Source organism: Caenorhabditis remanei, chromosome III, assembly GCF_010183535.1.
Source record: "Caenorhabditis remanei strain PX506 chromosome III, whole genome shotgun sequence".
NCBI lineage: Eukaryota > Metazoa > Nematoda > Chromadorea > Rhabditida > Rhabditidae > Caenorhabditis > Caenorhabditis remanei.
The window spans coordinates 8357900-8375440 of record NC_071330.1 but is presented as its reverse complement, the minus strand read 5'-3'; the positions used below and the strand labels follow the sequence as shown (position 1 = coordinate 8375440).

The following is a 17541-nucleotide window of genomic DNA, read 5'->3' as shown; positions in this document are numbered from 1 at the left end:
TTAATTTATGAATTTCAAACTCCGAGCCGAAGAGAAAAATTCCGATTTCGGCACGGCACGGCCCGGGACAAGTTAGGTTTAAACTACGGCTGACCCGAATGTTTATTGATCAAGCGTAATGAATCTCAGCGCTTTCATTTTTCTCTTTCTCTGCAACCTCTTACTAGATTCAGACACTCTTCTAATTCGATATTTCTCGCGCACTCACAACGACTATTGAACACTTAATGAATAGTCCACGAAAACTGACAATTTATGATAAACACTTTATTTTTCATCAAAGTTAAAAAAGAAAGATGTAGTAAAAATAATAAAATTCTGGGAATATCTTCAAAATGAGAATGTACTAGAAAGCACTTCGGCTGATGGACAATGGACACAGAAATGAAGAAAAAACAAAGTGGTTAGCATAAAAAAGAGAGTAAGGTAGCGCTTCATAGCATATTTCAGTGAAATCAAAAAGAGTATATTTAACGGCAAACATAAAATTTCAATAGGAAAGGGTACGGGCTTATAAAAAAAGGAAACGAATAAAATTGCATCTAAAGTCATTACGAAACGGGAGTAAAGATGAGGTTTGATTCGAATGAAGAAAATAAAGAGAAATGTACAAAACTATAAAATCCAAAATGTTTGCAAAAATATTTCAAGAACGAGGATGAAAAATTGATTAAAGAAGAGTGCTTTTAAAAGAGCTTTGTGGTACCTACTGACTGAGAATATTGGGATGGAAGACTAGTGGGACAGTACAATTGTGAATGTATAGAGAATGTAGAAAACCACCCCATTTACGCTTTCACTGATACGTAAATAAAGGGGTTCTCAACTGACATATAGAATATATATATCTATATATGTCTGACCTCTAGAATAGCTATAAATGCAGAAAAGCCGGGAAGAATGAAAATTGAGCATTTTGTGAAATAGTGTAAAATCTGGATGGGAACGTTGAAACATCGGAAAATATAACACTTGAATGAATGCAAAAGTACGAATTGAAATAAATGGAAGCACTGGGAAAATTTAAGAATAACATTTGGGACGAGAGTGGCGAGGTTGCGATGTAGATAAAAGTAAAAAAGAAATAATTTCAGAACTTTGATTCGCCATGAAAGTTCTGAAGTTATATGGACAATAACAGAATTTGAAGAAATAAACGGAAGTGAGTAAGAGGTGTGTAAAGGCCCGGTCATTTTTTGGGTTTTTTGGCGAGCAGAGTATGAAATTTCACTTGGAATAGATACAAGAGTTGTAAACCTATGAGGGTATAAAAAACAAATAAAAAACATTTGAAGAAATAGAAAGGCCGAGCAGGACAAAAAAAGTATCTGAGAGTTTAAAAAAAGCTAACGGTATTTACAATTTAACGAATAAAATGGTATAAATTGAATAAATGTAGAAAAAACTGGTGATACATTCGGGAGAGATAACAAAAAAATCTTTGGGGGAAATGGAACCAAATAGAAAGGGGAGACGAGTCTTTGTATAAAATAAAAGCTTATGAGGACAGTTGAGACAATGAGGCATGAAGAGAAAGAACCAGAAGATATGGGATGAGAAAAGAAACTTAGGAACATAAAATAAAAGAACAACACCGGGAACAACAAGAAGAAGGCGGATAAGCAAAGGGAGAAAAAGAAGACGGCTAAAAATGAAAAAATGTACAAGAAAAACGAGACTTTCATTGGAACTTGTTGATTAGCGACGCCGAATGAGGAACAGGGGTCGGTACTGGTATTCCATTCGGAAGAATCAACGGCTTGAAAACGAATAAAGTATGATTATGTTTGCAGAGAGTCACTATGTGTCCACTTTTCGCGATCCGTAGACCAACACAACGAGAGAGCTGAAAAAATCAGACTGGTTATACAGTGACTCTCAACTAGCAAGCTGAAAGTAAATTTTCAGAGGGGACCCTCCAGTCTGTTTGAACTTCAGTTCTGGACGGTGGAATTTCATAACAAGACAATTATGTATTATCAAGACAATTATGTAATCAATTTTTTGTTTTGAAAAGCTTACTCGGAATTCATTATGCGTAAACGAATGGATGTGTTGTCCTTCTGGAGAAAATACGACAACATGCAGATGATTTCCATGAGTATCAGCAACAAGTACTTCTCCTGCTTTCGAAACGTCAATTCCAATAGGATAAGGAGTCTGTGAAGGTTCGCCCATTTTGCGTATGAACTTTCCTGAAAAAGACTTCGAATAGAAATGCTCATAAAATTTAAAGAATACCCTCGGAAGTGTAAACTTGTACGCAATGATGCTTAAAGTCGGTGATATAAATCAAATTGTCAAACATGGCAACATCAGAAGCTTCACCAAGTTGAGTGGATGCATCGAACCAGAAAGTGACTCGAGGAGCATCAACATCAATTGAATATACAAATCCAGCAGTATCAACTAACAAAAGCTGACCAGTAGGCGTTGCAGCAGCTGCAGAAACCTCTATACCACCACGTGGAACTAAGGAAACCATGTTGAGACGCTTGACAAATTCTCCACGTGCTTCGAAAATTTGAGCGCGAGTTTTTCCGTCTCCTCCTTTATCGAGTACTACGTATCGAACGACATCTCCACGTAATGCAATCACTTTACGTGGGAAACACAATTGCCCGTCATCGGTTCCAGGACGTCCGATTTTCCATGGGTGTGGTGGTCCACAAACTACTACTCGATGATTGTTAGTATCAGCGATTAGGATATCATCAGTATCCGAAAGGCAAAAACCAGATGGACAGTGGAGTTCTCGTATCGTGCTACCCTGCTGTGATGTTCCAAACACACTATGAACTTTAAGATCGCTGACACGTTGTTGTGAGCTTGCATTTTGTGATTGACTAACATCAGCTACGGTTGTAGATGAAGCTGAGTTAGCGGCTGCGGATGCAGCAATTGCTGCAGCTGCAGCAGTAGAGAGTTGGGGATTCATATTGAGAGAAGTCAACGCATTCATTGCCATAAGCTCCTGTATAGTTTGGCTGTTGCGGAGATTTGTCTAAAATTCTTGCTTTAAAAACATGACAACATGTCAATTCTGATTACTTACCATTGAGAGCATTTGTGGATTCAGTCGTTGGCTGAGTGCCTGCAATTGAGCTGCTGCTATTTTTTGTTGCAGGTAAGCGGCAGATGCATTCGAAGAAAGACCCGTAGTAGTCGGAGTCGGTACTGCCGGAATTCCAGGACGAGCAGGCCACATGGGAAACATTGATTCTGGAATAGATGCTTGAGTTCCTCCAGATGACCCATTTGTCAGAGCATTCAACTCCATATGATTCGCCATCGCAACTAAATCAGGACGCATACCAGCCGCTGCGGCAGCAGCAGCAATTGCTGCAGCGTTAGGAAGATTTGTGAGCTGTTGTTGAGTCACAATATTGGCTGCGGATTGGGATTGTCCTCCAGCGAGTAATGTCTGCTGACCATTAGTTGGTGGTGGTGTTGTTGAATCTGGTGGATTGCTGCTTGGTGGCCAACCTCCAAACGCGTTTTCTCCACTGGTACGTGTACCATTCGTTCCGTTTTGTGTGTTCTTCTTACGTTCTCCTCCAATCGCACCAAGTTGTGGATTTTGTTGATAAACAGGACGTCCCCATTCTACAAGATTAATATTTTTATTAGCTAGAATCAAGTTTCATTGCAATTCAGAGTAGTGTTTTTGAGAGAATGTTTCAACTAACCATCTTGTGGAGCACTGCTTGTTATTGAACTAGCTCTAACTCCAGCTTGAGATCCACCTCTTTCTGCTTTTTCGGTATTGTCCACTGCGTTTGTCACATCTTTGACAGTTGGTTGTATCACTCGACCAATAACAGTTCCCGTTAGTTGATGTACAAAATGATCAACTTGTTTTTTCGACGGTGTCAAGAATTCCAATTCAACTTGATGTCCATTAGATGGAATAGCATGAGAAAGGTTACCAAATTGTTGAATAACCTTTTTTCGTGAAACAACAAGTTCGAGACCGTTTCCTTTCGCGAGAAGACGACGAGTGAAATTGATGGCGTCATGGACACGCGCTTCGTTTACTTGTGATTTACGATACATATCATCAATATTAACTTCTTGACGCACGCGGGCTTCTTCCAGCTCATTTAAAACTTTTTGATGATTCTCCTGAAATTTTTGAACATCACGTTATTTCGGGCGATATTTTTTTCTCGATCTTACCTCAAGTGCACTGCGTAACTCATCATAATGTTTCTCAACTCGATATTTGGCAATTTCATATTGCTCAATCAATTGTTGTGATTTATCTGGCAAGCTGTTCATATCTGCGACCGAGTTGTTATATTTTTTCTCAACACGATCCACCGTATTAGTCACATCTTCCTTGATTGCATTGATAACCAAATCGTTAATGTCGATGATTTTATGATTTAAGTGATCGACTTCTAGGCATTGTTTACATGCAGCGGTTTCACATGCCGCGCAAAGATATCTCATAGGTTGATTATGAGTGGTACACATAACTTGTCGGAGTTCTGGATGAATGCCATGAGCACGAAGATCAGCAAATGTGGTGACGATGTGGCCTTCAAAAAGATTCATGACGGTGTGGGCAGTGGTGCAGTTTTCACACAGATCCGATGAACATTGGTCACAGAAAGCAATTGCTTCTTGTTCCGACTTGCATGCGGTGCATGGTTTACTATGATGCGCCACCATTTTCTCCACTTCAACTTCTTGAAGTTCGGCAAGGCGAACCTGTAACATCGTTCAAAATCATTGAATTTTTGTAGTTATTTTTGTAGAATGTTCACTCATTTCCTAAATCGGAGCAATTTCGCTTATCGATTTTGATGTCTACTATCCACGAACATATAAAAACACTGCAGTAAGACATTTACTGATATAAAAAGTTCACAGATACGAAACTTGAAAACAACCGAACCTAAAAACCTCCAGAGCAAAAATGTAATTTTGTCTTCCTTTGAAAATATGCATTCTATTCAAAATGGTTTCTTTACTCTGCCGCGTTACGAAACTGAAGTAGTAGAAAATTGATCAAATTGAAACTATTATAAATAGGTCGGTTATAATGAAATTCAGTAAGAAAACTACAAGCGGTGGTAGTTTTACATGCTACAAGTTACCTTCTGATGAAAGTATAAAATGTTAGATATTAGGGACAGTGCAAACTGAATCCCCTTTCTTTAAAGTTTTTTCTTCAATATTGTCTGATTTCCTAACTCGCGTTTAAAATATTATGAAGTAACTACACCGTTTGCTTTACACATGATTGTACTCACATAGTCCAGTAGCATAGCATGAACATATCGAACGTCGTTTCCGACGTGAGATTCTTGAGCACATATCGGACACCGAATGACACCAGGAGGAGTCGGACGTTCTTTAATTTTCGGAGTTTCCAGTTCGCAGTCTAACATAGTAGAAGCAGCACGTTTTTTTTCTTCGACAGCAGCGGATTTTGCTTGAAGATGACCATCAAGTTGTGCTATAATACAATCTTCGCACATCGAATGAAGACAATCGAGTACACGTGGCTTGCGAAAATCATGTTGACAATATGGACACGACGCATGGTCATCCTCAGGCAATGGTTCGGTACCAAATAAAGGTGACGAAGAGGTCGATCTGGAACTAAAACTGGACTTTTCATGAATATCTTGCTGACAATTCAAACGTGTGAAGGTTATTTGTGTATTGAAAAGCTTACCTTAAATGGTCCTGACCGTTCAAACTAGGCGTTCCACTGTTCTGTGTGTTATTTGTGGTCGTGGCCGGCGAGTCATGTCTTCCATTGACCGCGGAATTCGGCCGGTCTGCCGCTTTTTTCATTTTGGATTCAAACGAAGGCTGCCTCCAATATTTTTTTCTGATTTCAGACTCACAAACACAGAATGGAACTGCGATATACTTAGAGTGTGATCTGTAAATTCGACATTTTGATTCTTAGTAGAACCAATGTTAAGAAAGAGCATTTCAAGAAAATCCAATTCAACAGATATCATTATAACGATTACGAAAAGTATAATAAGCATACTTGTCATTTCACGGGTCGGCCCGGGTTGACATGTTTTTCGAAAAAAAGTCGCTTCACCCGGACCGACAAGGCCGGGCCGGTGAAAATTTGGAAATTGGCCCGGCCCGGCCCGTGACAAGTATGATAATAAGCATGTTAGTTGTGAGATCTCACAAAAAGACAAGCTACAATTTAAAAGAATTCATGAGATTTACTTAAAAGAATTCCTGACCGGAAGTTATAAATAGCTTTAAAACTAGCCGAATACTTTGAAAATTATCGAACGCTTTTCTGTTTTTGTCATAAGACCGCTCCACCTGACTAGAAATGTGTTAAGTTGCATTGAAAAAAAAAAATCACGCGCAGTGGGAGGGAGAGGGGAAAAATGAAGACTGAAGATGATGATGTAAAAATGTTAATTGGACAATTTCTTTTATGCTAATCTTTCATATTTATTGAGAAAAAACAGGAAAAGTGTCAAAAGTATGGTAATTCTCCTGTAAAAATCGGTCGTGACACCGCCGAAATCAGTTCAAGATATTATAAGGATATATTATTATTATATTATTATAGAATTCAACAATTGGTGTGAAAATATCAAAAAATTTTTGAAAGAAAAATTTTGAGGAAGTTTTGACTTCTCGGACAAATTTCTGTCGAATTTCACAATGAAGCAGCATATATTATTTTTAAATATAAAAGCTACATTTAAATTCTATATTACGGCAAAAAATCAATTTACAAAATTAGGAAAAATGACGTCATTTTAAGGAAAGGGAGCAATTAGCGACGCACTTTTGCACGAGACGCGTCCAGACATAAGCGAGAGAGTACACAGAATGAGGAGGTGGCGAGAGAGAGAAAGACTGTTTGCAGTATCGTCTCATACGCATGACACACACTTTCGCAGCCGCGACGCAGGGAATCCGCCCATTTGGCATCATGCCAACTGCACTTTCATCGCCGTCAGGCCAGCAGCTGGCATTTTGCCAAGTGGGCGTGGACAAGGGTGGGGCGAAAATTGCAAGACCGCGGCACAGAAGTTTCTCAGTGGCCTTGGCGACTTCTATGTCTACTGACTTTTCGTCACTCAGACAACTCGATATTAATCTAATTCAAGTAAATTTAGAGACTAACGCAACCCAGTTAGATTGACGCACAGTCTAATTAGTCTACGATTTCGTCTAATTAGACTACAGTTTTGTCTAATCCAACTAACATACAATCTCATTAGACTTGCCTGTTTAATTAGACTTTAAAACTGCCTATTTAGACTTTAAAACTGTCTAATTAGAGTTTAAAAACGAGGTAATCTAACTAGATTATATTTAGATTGCTATTCTGTCTAATTAGGTTCGGTATATCTAATTAGATTAATATCGAGTTGTCTGAGCAGAAATTTGGTATTCAATAATAAGAAAATTTATCGAAAAATTATGTCGAAAGTAAACAATCACAACTTTTCCAAATGTTTCTTCAAAATGTAAATGCGGTAAACCAATTCATTTTTTTTTTGTTTTATCGTTTTATCGTTTTGTCTTTAACCTTTAACTCGTGGTTCGTGTTTTCAGTTTCAGACTGCTCTGTCATGTTCTCCTGACACTTATTTTTGTGACTTCTTATCTAATTGACCTCTTCGTTATCAGTTGTCTCACTTCTCCATTTCTCATTCAAAATTTCCTCGCCAACCACTACCTATCTTACATTTCCAGCGCCAGAAGACGCTCCGAAGTGATACTTTATATTTGATTTCTTCAGAATAATGACTTCATTTCAGATTTAAAAATCATGAAAAATACAAGAAAAAGAGAATGAGCGGTCGACAACCACTAATTTCCAATGAATACCCGAGGACTAGTCTTAGCAAAGATAGAAAACGGTAAGTTGTTAAAATTCTTATATTTACAAATTATTATACGAATTTTTTTTTCAGATTTATCGTTGTGGCATTTTTTGATTCTTCTATAACTATTCTTCTCTGGTTGTTATGTACAGTAACACGTGATGATGATTGGGACAAAATATTTTTCGATGAAATCAATATTTTCAATCCAAAGTTTATGAAAGTGAGTTCCGGAATACAAACGTTGTTATTTTAAAAAATAGGTTTTCAGATTTCTCTTTTTGATGTTGTTTTATTAGCAATTCTTAGGATGCTCATTTTGGGGTTTGTCTACGGAATTTGTCTGGTTAAACAATGGTATACAGTTGCTTTTACCACACTCGCATCGAGTGCCTATATACTTATGAAAGTGAGTCATCAATCAAATTTTAAAGTACTGCCACAACTTTTCGAAGTACGGTGTTCAGAGTCTTTTTTCAAAATTGTGAATTCAGTATATAATTACAGGTTTTATTTTATTTTAATCACTCATCGAGTGCAGTTCCTCCGATACTCCTAATTATTGCCTCATTTACACTCTGCTGGTCTGAGTTCTATCTTATGCCGTTCCAAATATTGCCTAGAGAACGAAGACGTAAGTCTGATACGATTAACAAGATTCTATTTCGTGTTTCAGACGCTCGACGAGACATTGACGGCGTTGAGAATCCTGACTTTTCTACAGATGAGGAAACACGATCTAAGTAAGTTTAAGTTACATATTTCAAAAGCCAAGTTGAAGAAAAATTACTTTTTGAATAACAACCTGAAAAGTTGTTCTAGTTATCGCCATCGCCGTGGACGCCGACAGCAAAACTCTGGGAATCAATCAGAAGTTCCAACGGCAGTACCCTCTCGCGTGTCCTCTGGCGTCTTCATAGCTTCTGATTATGATGAGTTCAGAAGCGCTGCTGAGTTTTCCTCAGATGAAGAAGCACGCACACGTCTCTTAGTTCCGCCAGATACGAGAAGATTATTTGAAATCACGCTCAGAGAATGTCTAGATCAAGTTGAGGAATTGATCAGAGATTCTCGTCTTGGTGGTTGGAAAACGCTTCGATCGAATACTCCAACTGTTTTGCAAGGTCCGGATAACTATTTTTTGGTTCGAGCAGAGTTTAATAAATTCCCTGCATTGGTGCTTTTTAATATAGCCTGGAAGGATATGCTGAAATGGAATACCCAGGTGAACTATATCCACCATATTTTGTAAAAATATTTGAAACGAAGTTTTCAATTTCTATTCATTTTTTCAGGTTATTGAAGGAAAGATGATAGCTCATTTAGACAATGCAACCGATTTGTACTATTCCGTTAGTGCTCCTGCTATGCGGGGATACATTTCATCACGAGATTTTCTGGATCTTCGCAAAATCAAGTTAGATTCAACAACCGATATCTACACCGGATATTTTGTTTCTGTTGAATCAAACTTATGCCCTACTAGCGGAAATCCAAAAATTGTTAGAGGACACAACTTTCCATCCATGATAAGAACATCGAAAGGAGAAGGAGGTATTACGTGTTTCGAATGGCTCATGAAAACTGATTTGAAAGGTCAGTAAATTTACTTAATATTGAATAGGAAAGAAATAATTTCAGGAGGTCTTCCTAAGCGTCTCGTTAACTCTGGAATGATTAACTACTTCAGTGAACATGTGAAACGAATGAATGAATTTGCCGAAAGTCATTATCATTGTCCTCCCTCCTGAATTCTGAACACTTGTTCTATTTTTATTTTCTGTAAGTACCTGATACAAATAACTTTCCTCCTAACACATTGAAGTATTTTTTCTAATCTTTATCATGATTAACCACTTCCTTATGTTTCATATCTCCTTGCCCATTTCTTGTTCATTATTCCTGAAAATAAAAGTGCACACTGGTATGCTCATTCAAAAAAGACATTTCGAAGCGTTTATAAGGAACGTGTACTGCTCTACAGACCTGAAGCTACGAACAGCTCTTTTTTATATGAACGCAACTTTTACAGTCTTCAATTTCTTCAAACATTTCTGCGGGAGAAGAATCGACGACTTTTCCGTCAAAACTGCACCGAGCATGATTTCAGTTTTGTGTCTTGTTCACATTTTTTCTGGGGCGATTCTTGCAATCACTGCGGTGATTCAATGCAAATCAAAATCAAAGAAGGCCATAACATCAGTTGAGTCACCTGTTAGACTTATCTTTGTGACCTCTCTAAATTTAGTTTTTAGCCTGTTCCTACTACGAAATCTTCGCAGTCTCCAGTTGTTCCAGTTGCTCCAGCAGCCGGTTCTTCTATTAAACAGTCCGATAATGCGAGTCCTGAAATTGTGAAGAAAGAAGAAGGAAAGAGTGAAGTGAAAGAACCGGAGCCAAAGAAGACAGAGTCTGTGGTAGAAAAAAAAGAAAAAGAGAAAATGGAAGATACATTTGAAGCTATTCAGCCAAAACAGCAAGATGCTGGTAGGAAGAAAGAAGTAAGCAGGTGTTGAAATAAATGCATTAGACCGCGTGTTTTTCAGCTAGGCGATAAGAAGAAGGCGGAAAATAAGGGAGATTATAAAACTTGGAATAAGGTGATTGAGAATAGTGAGTTCAATAAAACGTTGAGTGAGAAGGACGAGAAAGACGGAAAAAAGAAGACTGGTAAAAAAGATGATGAAAAGAAGGAGGATGATGATAAAAAGGAAGGTGATGAAAAGAAAAGTGAGAAGAAAGAAATCGAAAAGAAAACCGAAAAAGACGGGGACGAGAAAAAGTCAGAGAAAAAATGAACTTTCTATGAATAGTTTATAATAAATTGAGGGCATAATAACAATGTTTCCTATTTTTACCAGGAGCACCATAAATAAATATTTGTTTATGTTAAAATAAGAAGTAAGTAACCGATTTGATTCGGTTTGTCTTGATCGAAAAATTAATTTTTAACAGAAGAAATAATGTTTTCCTGCTGTGACTCGATGATAGTTGAGAGTTCTTTGAGAACCTGCTTTCTGTGAGCCAAATCATTCTCTTCTTTTTCGAGTTCTTTCACGAGTCGTTCGATTTCCCTATCTGCATCGTGCAGAATTTTGTCAGTTGAGTCGGATAGATACAACGCCACGTCACGTTTTGGCTGAAACGAAAAACGATATTCATTTTTGTCTAGAAACCTTTACCTTCATATAATTATAACCGGCTTCTGTTCCTAATTTCTGGTTTAACTCTTCGGACTCTTTTGTCAGAACTTCAAGTTCGTCAAATCGCTCACAAATGCCGTTTTCTTCGATCAACTTGCCCGTTTTTTCCTGGACCTTGATTTGAGTTGCTTGTATCATTCGTTTCATTACAGAATTCATTTCAACCTGGTCTACACTCATCTTACTATGACGAGCCTGAAGTGTGAAATTGTGATAAAGGAGTTTAATAATTAAATCAAAAACCATACCAATTTCGCAAAATTTTTAGACTCTGTCAATACTTTTGTGAAATTCTGAAGAGTCGTGTCGAGCATCTGTGAGAGTTGATTCCTTCTTTCGGACATTGCTTAGTATACTCTGTAGGAAATAGGACGTTTCAATGAAGAACAGGAAGACAACGGGACGAATATGATTAAACAAGATAAGCAATGTATGAGATATTAATCCAAGACTTTAACTTTGCAAACAGTCCATGGGAGCAAATCATTTCGAACATTTATTAACAATGAATTCACAAAAAAATACAAAACAAGTTCTAGTTTTGGGCTGGTACATCAGCACCATGAGCATAATACGTGAGGTGGAGAACGAAGGTTTGACTGCAATTACACGATTCTCTATGGGAAGCAACCACAATAAAAATACCGATTCTCAAACATCCGACCGCATCCAGAACATTTGAAGGGATTTTCAACGTCGTGATAGCCAAGATGAGTCATCCACAGAATTGCATCAGTGAATCCCTAAAAAAAGAAAAACTGATGGTTTTACCACCTTTGTAGATGTTGTATTTTTAGGAATGAACGTGAAAATAAAACACTCACCATCATGCAATGCAAGCACTGATATTGGTCACCGATAGTCAATGGGAACAGTTCCGCAATGACATCGGAAAGATTTCCAATCATTTCAGTGTTCGATTCTGTCGAGCCTGTTATCGCAATCTGAGAGAAACCAATAATCAAAGATTATTAACATTCATCACCTGCAATTGTTTGAGAATCCCGTTTTCTTCGGAATTACTTTTAAATTCATCTTCATCGACATAATCTTTGTTGTCTTCTGTCGAGACTACAGTAGAATCAAAACCACCACTTTCCTCGACTTCCATTTTGATTTTTAAATCACCAAACCCACCGGTTGTTGTTTTTTTATCTTTTCGGTTTTGATTCTTTTTGGTTCGCAAAAATTCTTTCTGCTTTGCAGTCATTTCATCCGCAAACTCTTTCAGCTCACCGTGCTTGAAAGTGTGGTGAAAGAGCATTTTTCGAAAGGATGGCAGAGATTCAGGGCAATTCTGAAAAAAGATTAACAATAGATATTTTCATTGTTTTAGACAAACTTTGCATTTAATTACTGCAACTCCATTACTACCATGTTTTTCGATTGCGTGAGTCTCCCCATCCGCCATCGACTCGACAACAATTTGACATCCTTCACCACAACATGGAAGAGTTCTTAATTTTTCAATCTACAAATTAAATTATTTTATTCCTACCCTTTACTTATGTGTTCGAGAGTGTGCATGAAAAGAGTATCAGTTCTGTTGAATGTTTGTTCGCAAAAACAGCATTTCAGGATTTTGTCATCTGGAAATAAAACAGTTATGTTAACAATAGTGTTTTAAGCTTACTGTGAACTTTGATATGGCAACTTAGAGATCGTTCAGAAGAAAATGTCCGGTCGCATTGTTGGCATGGGATATTCAATCCAGCTGAGTTTTTAGCCTGAACATCAGTTTTACAACACAAATGTTAATAAGGTTACCTCCAACGCCTGTGCACCGTCCATTTTCGTTGAAAAATCATCACTTCGGTCGATTCACTATTTTGCCACGACTTTTCTAACAGAAGGTTATGACGTGAACAATTAAAAAAAGAAATTTAATAAAAAAAAACGTGAACATTTTGAATCTAGTTCTTTCCCGCCAAAACGCAAGGGCTGGCCTAGGAATTCAGACACAAGGCCTTCTACGTAGCAGGTGCCGAGAGGGAAGATGGCAACTGTCACAATGAAAACAAAAGAAACATGTATTCAATTCAATTCAATTCAATTCATTAGCCAGATTCAAAGTATAGTAACAACAGTTTAGTTCTATAATGCCCTTTTTCTTGCTGAAGTTCCTGTAGTTTCGGGAAACATGTAGAAACAATGATAGGGAATTGCTTCCAAAACACGTTCAGTCAACCAAGAATACTTACAACATGCATCTAGTGAAGTCTTAGGAATCTACTTGTAAAATGGAGGTCGAAAATCTCAACCATCTGGACAAAGAATAATTGAGTGATACACATGCAACCTGCATGAAGAAAGAGCAGGTGTCTTCAAAACACATATATAATACTTCATAATATGGGTGCACTTACTAGCAAATGCATATTTCATGACCTTATTGTTCCCGCCTTAATTCCGCATTGAGAGACCTCTAGAGAAGTGAGATACTGAAACCTCTATATCTACGGAGAGGTCACATTCCATTCACTTCATCGACATTACTCCTTTCATAGTAATGTTTTTCAATTGAAAATTTGAATACAAATCATTCTTAACATCAAGTAACCCAGTTTTAGGATACATTTTTCTATTTTTATAGTTCTCTTTTTTGCACATGTATTATCATTTGGCTATATCATTGTCGTTTTATGTAAATATAGAAATCGATCTGTATAGTTTTGATGCCCTTCCTCCTTCCTTCTTCTTTCTTTTTCCTCTTCTTTTTCTTATACTGCTATCCGTTTTTCTTATCAGTGTATCACCTTTCTCTCGATTTTCTCCACTTTTTAGACTTCTCTCGACCTCCATTCTTTTCCATGACTCATCATATTTCATTCACTTTCTCACTTTATTCGAAGTGACACTTCTTTTTTTTGGAAGGAAGATTGGTAGAGTAAATAAATGGCCACGTAGTGGCACTTATCGAAAACGTTTTTGAAAAATACTTCCTAAAAAGGTCCTCAGCGGTTTTAGTCTATTCCTGCAAATTTCTCAAATCTTGTATTTGTAAAAAAGCCATGTTTTAAACTTTTCAATTGAATATAGTTTTACATTTCCAGTTTATTGAATGTTGCATTTGCAGTATACATAAATTCAGCTACAATGGTCTTCAATTTTCTTATTGTCATATAAATATTCCTTTTCCAATTTCTTTTCTTTTTTGTAACTTTCAATACATCTCTATTTCTTTGCAGTTCTCTTTGCGAATCGCAATGTTTAGCAGCGAAGGAAAATTCCGAAAAACGTATCGTCATCAGTTCAATCAACTGCGAACAGGGGATGAAACAGAAATACCAATGTCAACACTTGCATCTCGAATCGAAACAAGAAAGGTTCCATTAAGTAGTGGACAAATTAATGCAATCAAAGAAGCTCCCGATGAATTGGTCGACGTTGATGGATTTCAGAGAATCGTACGTTTAAAACTTTCTCTTAATGAGAGATATATAATCTGATTCTGTTTTCTTTTCGATGTCGCTCTATTTTCTGTGATTGTGTGAGATTGGTAACCAGTTGTATGGAAACATTATGTCCTAATGGCCATGAAGAAATGAGTCATTCATCTGTTTGAGTTTTGTTGTGAAACAATACTCGGAAAACTAGAACTTAATTTAGAATGAAATTGTCATAGTTCTTCTTTCAGGTCACCTCAAAAGCGGCTCAAAAATCCACAATTAAACGGTTAATGTACGACGTTGCAGATCCTGTAATGAGTAGAAGTCAAAAAATAGAAGTACATTCCTATATTGACTCTTACTCATGGTGTCCACCGCCAATTTTCATGTTTCTGATCACAATGATACAAGTGAGTAACTTCATTCGTATCAGAAATAACTGATCTTCTGAATTCTGAATTAAGGTTGGAATCTTTCTGTTCTATTGGGAATCAGATGGTCGCAAAAGTATTTGGACTGACTGTGCCGGTTGCTTTCAACATCACAATCATACAGTTCCCGGAATATTCATTTTCGCTCCGAAATTGAGAGGAGAAGCTTGGAGATTCACTTCTTACATGTTTTTACATGCTGGGTATATATTCTTCCTTTTTTGTTAACAAGAAATTTGTTTCAGTCTCAATCATCTTCTTGGAAACGTTATAATCCAACTTCTAGTCGGTATCCCATTGGAAGTTGCTCACAAAATTTGGAGAATCGGCCCAATTTATTTGCTAGCAGTAACAGCTGGTTCTCTTCTACAGTACGCAATTGATCCCAATTCTCTTCTAGTTGGAGCATCTGCTGGAGTCTATGCTCTTATTTTTGCTCATGTTGCTAATGTCATTTTGGTTAGTTTTTAGTCCTTAAAAAACATTCCAGTAAAAAACGTTTTACAGAATTGGCACGAAATGCCGTTCCGTTGGATTCGTGTTCTTATCCTCGCAGTTTTCATCACATTCGATTTTGGTGGAGCTTTGTATCGGAGGTTTTATGCGGATCAATGCGACTCAGTTTCCCATTTGGCTCATATCGCTGGAGCAGTTACTGGAATATTTTTTGGATATGTTGTACTTTATAATGTTGTAGAACACCGAATCGAAACAATTATCAAATACGTCTGTTTGGCACTGTATTCATCCCTTTTCGTTATTACCATAGTTTTTGTAATTGTCCGAGAACCGTATTCCAAAAGTCTCTGGAATGACGAAAATTGCAAATAGAATTAAAATTTTCTGTTCTTTATGGTTCATTTTTCCGGGTTCTCCGCACTTCTTGGATTTACGATTCGCACATCACCTCCATTCATTCCATGATGACTTCATTTGTGATATCTGTTGATTCTTATTCAAAAAATGACAAAGCAATAAATTATATTATGAAATATAACATTTATGTCAAGGTCTTTCGATAAAATCACGTATTGAAGTGTAGAGACGTTCGGATGTTCTGCGTGCCATCATCAAAGGAGTGTCTCCGTTTCCAGCAACCACTCCTGGATCAATTCCTGAAAACGAACATTGAGTATGCCAAAGGACGGGAAACTTTTCAAAAAGTTTGGCGAGGTTGTTTTGTGTTGAAAAGATTATTCACCTGGAGCTTGAAGTAGATATTTTACTGTCGTATAAACATTGTCTGGGTCCTCACTGCTGTTCACCGCCAAATGGAGAGCCTAAAAAACAACACATTATTTCATACTTGTCACGGGCCAGGCCAAAATATGGAAAAATCTCGGCCTGTTTTGAAACATTTTTTGAAACATTTTTGAAAATTTGATGTTTTTTTTGGAAATTTTTTGAAAAAAAAAAGTTTTCGAATAAAAATTCAAAATTCAATAAAAAGGTAAATATGTATGATAATTTAAGCATTTGTACTCTAAATTTTCGAAAAATTTCAGAAAATTGTGTTACAAAATGAGTACACATTTTTGAATCCGGGCCGAGAGAAATTTCGGCCCGGCCCGATTTTTTACAAGCATGCATTATTATCGAAATAAAAAAGTTCCGACATTTTTTACCGACGCGTGTTTGCGGACTCAGTGCAAAATTTAATAATTTAGCACTACGTCCGCAAACACGCGTCGGTAAAAAATGTCGGAACTTTTTTGTCGCGACAATATTTTGTGTCGCAGATCGAGCTAGAATGATTCTTTTAAATAGACCATGTTTCCGTTTTTGGCACTCTAGCCTGGCTCACACCGCATTAACGATCTGATCAGGGGTAGATCGGAAACATATAACCGATTTGAAAGCAATAAATTTTAACCGATCGTTTCTTTTGGGCTTTTTTTGTCTTACACTCAAATTTCCGTTGGAAACAGCATTGACATCAGCTCCGTTGCTCAAAAGGCGGCCAACAATGTCAAAATTAGCCCAGTTGCAGGCTGAAAGCAGTGGAGTCCATCCTTCATTTGTTCGTGATTCCTTGTTGGCCCCACAAGCAAGAAGATGCTCAACAATCTCTAGGTTATTGTTATAGGACGCTCGGTGTAGAGCTGTGTATCCATCTGCATCGTGGCACTGAAAAACGTGTAAAGCGGATGAAACTGTGGTATAGAAATTTCTACTCACATCCAAACGAGTTGGATATTCTTTTAATATCGTTTTGATTAGTTCCAGATTTCCATCTTCAGCAGCCGTGAGCCATCTGAAAACAAAATGTAGTTTATAAAAACCAAGAACAATTTTAATAGAAAACTTTTACGAACGTTTCAATCGGATTTTCTAGATCCTTTTCCTCGAGACCTTCATTGTCATCTTGCCACGCTGACACGAACATTCCCGGATTTGATTCTTTTTTGTCACGAATCTCGTCAATTAACTCTTTCTGGAAAAATAATGTTTCATATAGCTAATTTTAACAGTCCGACATACTGTGAATCCCAAATTCACGCCATCTTCAGCGGTTGCTTGGGCATCGAAGTCATTGATGTTATCAGTCATTTTTCCTGAAATTCTAATACCACCGATACAGGCAAACTAGATTTTTCATAGAAGTATGTTTGATACGACATCAATCGGGATTAAAAAAAAACGAATCAGTAACAAAATGAAATGTTTTATTATCATGTGA

The 17541-nt window shown here is 37.2% G+C and overlaps 6 protein-coding genes across 6 annotated transcripts; 2 read left to right on the top strand and 4 right to left on the bottom strand.

Annotated features, from left to right (window-relative positions):
- Positions 1-1681: 1681 nt before the first annotated feature.
- GCK72_009992 (uncharacterized protein) lies at positions 1682-5811 on the bottom strand (the record flags this gene model as incomplete). Its single annotated transcript, XM_053727637.1, has 8 exons — positions 1682-1846; positions 2023-2195; positions 2242-3004; positions 3056-3606; positions 3690-4125; positions 4180-4716; positions 5262-5607; positions 5690-5811. 8 exons carry the CDS (start codon positions 5809-5811, stop codon positions 1682-1684), a joined length of 3093 nt encoding a protein of 1030 aa, XP_053587214.1.
- A 1995-nt stretch (positions 5812-7806) lies between these two features.
- On the top strand, positions 7807-10636 carry GCK72_009991 (uncharacterized protein; the record flags this gene model as incomplete). The annotated part of the gene is made up of 10 exons (XM_053727636.1): positions 7807-7874; positions 7929-8061; positions 8110-8247; positions 8346-8472; positions 8515-8581; positions 8661-9063; positions 9134-9434; positions 9480-9535; positions 10094-10339; positions 10385-10636. The coding sequence occupies 10 exons, from the start codon at positions 7807-7809 to the stop codon at positions 10634-10636; spliced, it is 1791 nt and encodes a 596-aa protein (XP_053587213.1).
- A 143-nt stretch (positions 10637-10779) lies between these two features.
- Positions 10780-11385, bottom strand: GCK72_009990 (uncharacterized protein; the record flags this gene model as incomplete). The annotated part of the gene is made up of 3 exons (XM_003105912.2): positions 10780-10977; positions 11021-11236; positions 11290-11385. 3 exons carry the CDS (start codon positions 11383-11385, stop codon positions 10780-10782), a joined length of 510 nt encoding a protein of 169 aa, XP_003105960.2.
- A 191-nt stretch (positions 11386-11576) lies between these two features.
- Positions 11577-13419, bottom strand: GCK72_009989 (uncharacterized protein; the record flags this gene model as incomplete). The annotated part of the gene is made up of 8 exons (XM_053727635.1): positions 11577-11640; positions 11687-11784; positions 11866-11972; positions 12065-12338; positions 12384-12475; positions 12547-12630; positions 12675-12768; positions 13408-13419. 8 exons carry the CDS (start codon positions 13417-13419, stop codon positions 11577-11579), a joined length of 825 nt encoding a protein of 274 aa, XP_053587212.1.
- Positions 13420-14247: 828 nt separating this feature from the next.
- On the top strand, positions 14248-15692 carry GCK72_009988 (uncharacterized protein; the record flags this gene model as incomplete). The annotated part of the gene is made up of 5 exons (XM_003106037.2): positions 14248-14448; positions 14679-14840; positions 14895-15064; positions 15107-15320; positions 15369-15692. The coding sequence occupies 5 exons, from the start codon at positions 14248-14250 to the stop codon at positions 15690-15692; spliced, it is 1071 nt and encodes a 356-aa protein (XP_003106085.1).
- Positions 15693-15866: 174 nt separating this feature from the next.
- GCK72_009987 (uncharacterized protein) lies at positions 15867-17411 on the bottom strand (the record flags this gene model as incomplete). Its single annotated transcript, XM_003105899.2, has 6 exons — positions 15867-15976; positions 16063-16141; positions 16767-16988; positions 17040-17115; positions 17177-17295; positions 17343-17411. The coding sequence occupies 6 exons, from the start codon at positions 17409-17411 to the stop codon at positions 15867-15869; spliced, it is 675 nt and encodes a 224-aa protein (XP_003105947.2).
- Between the last annotated feature and the right edge of the window lie 130 nt (positions 17412-17541).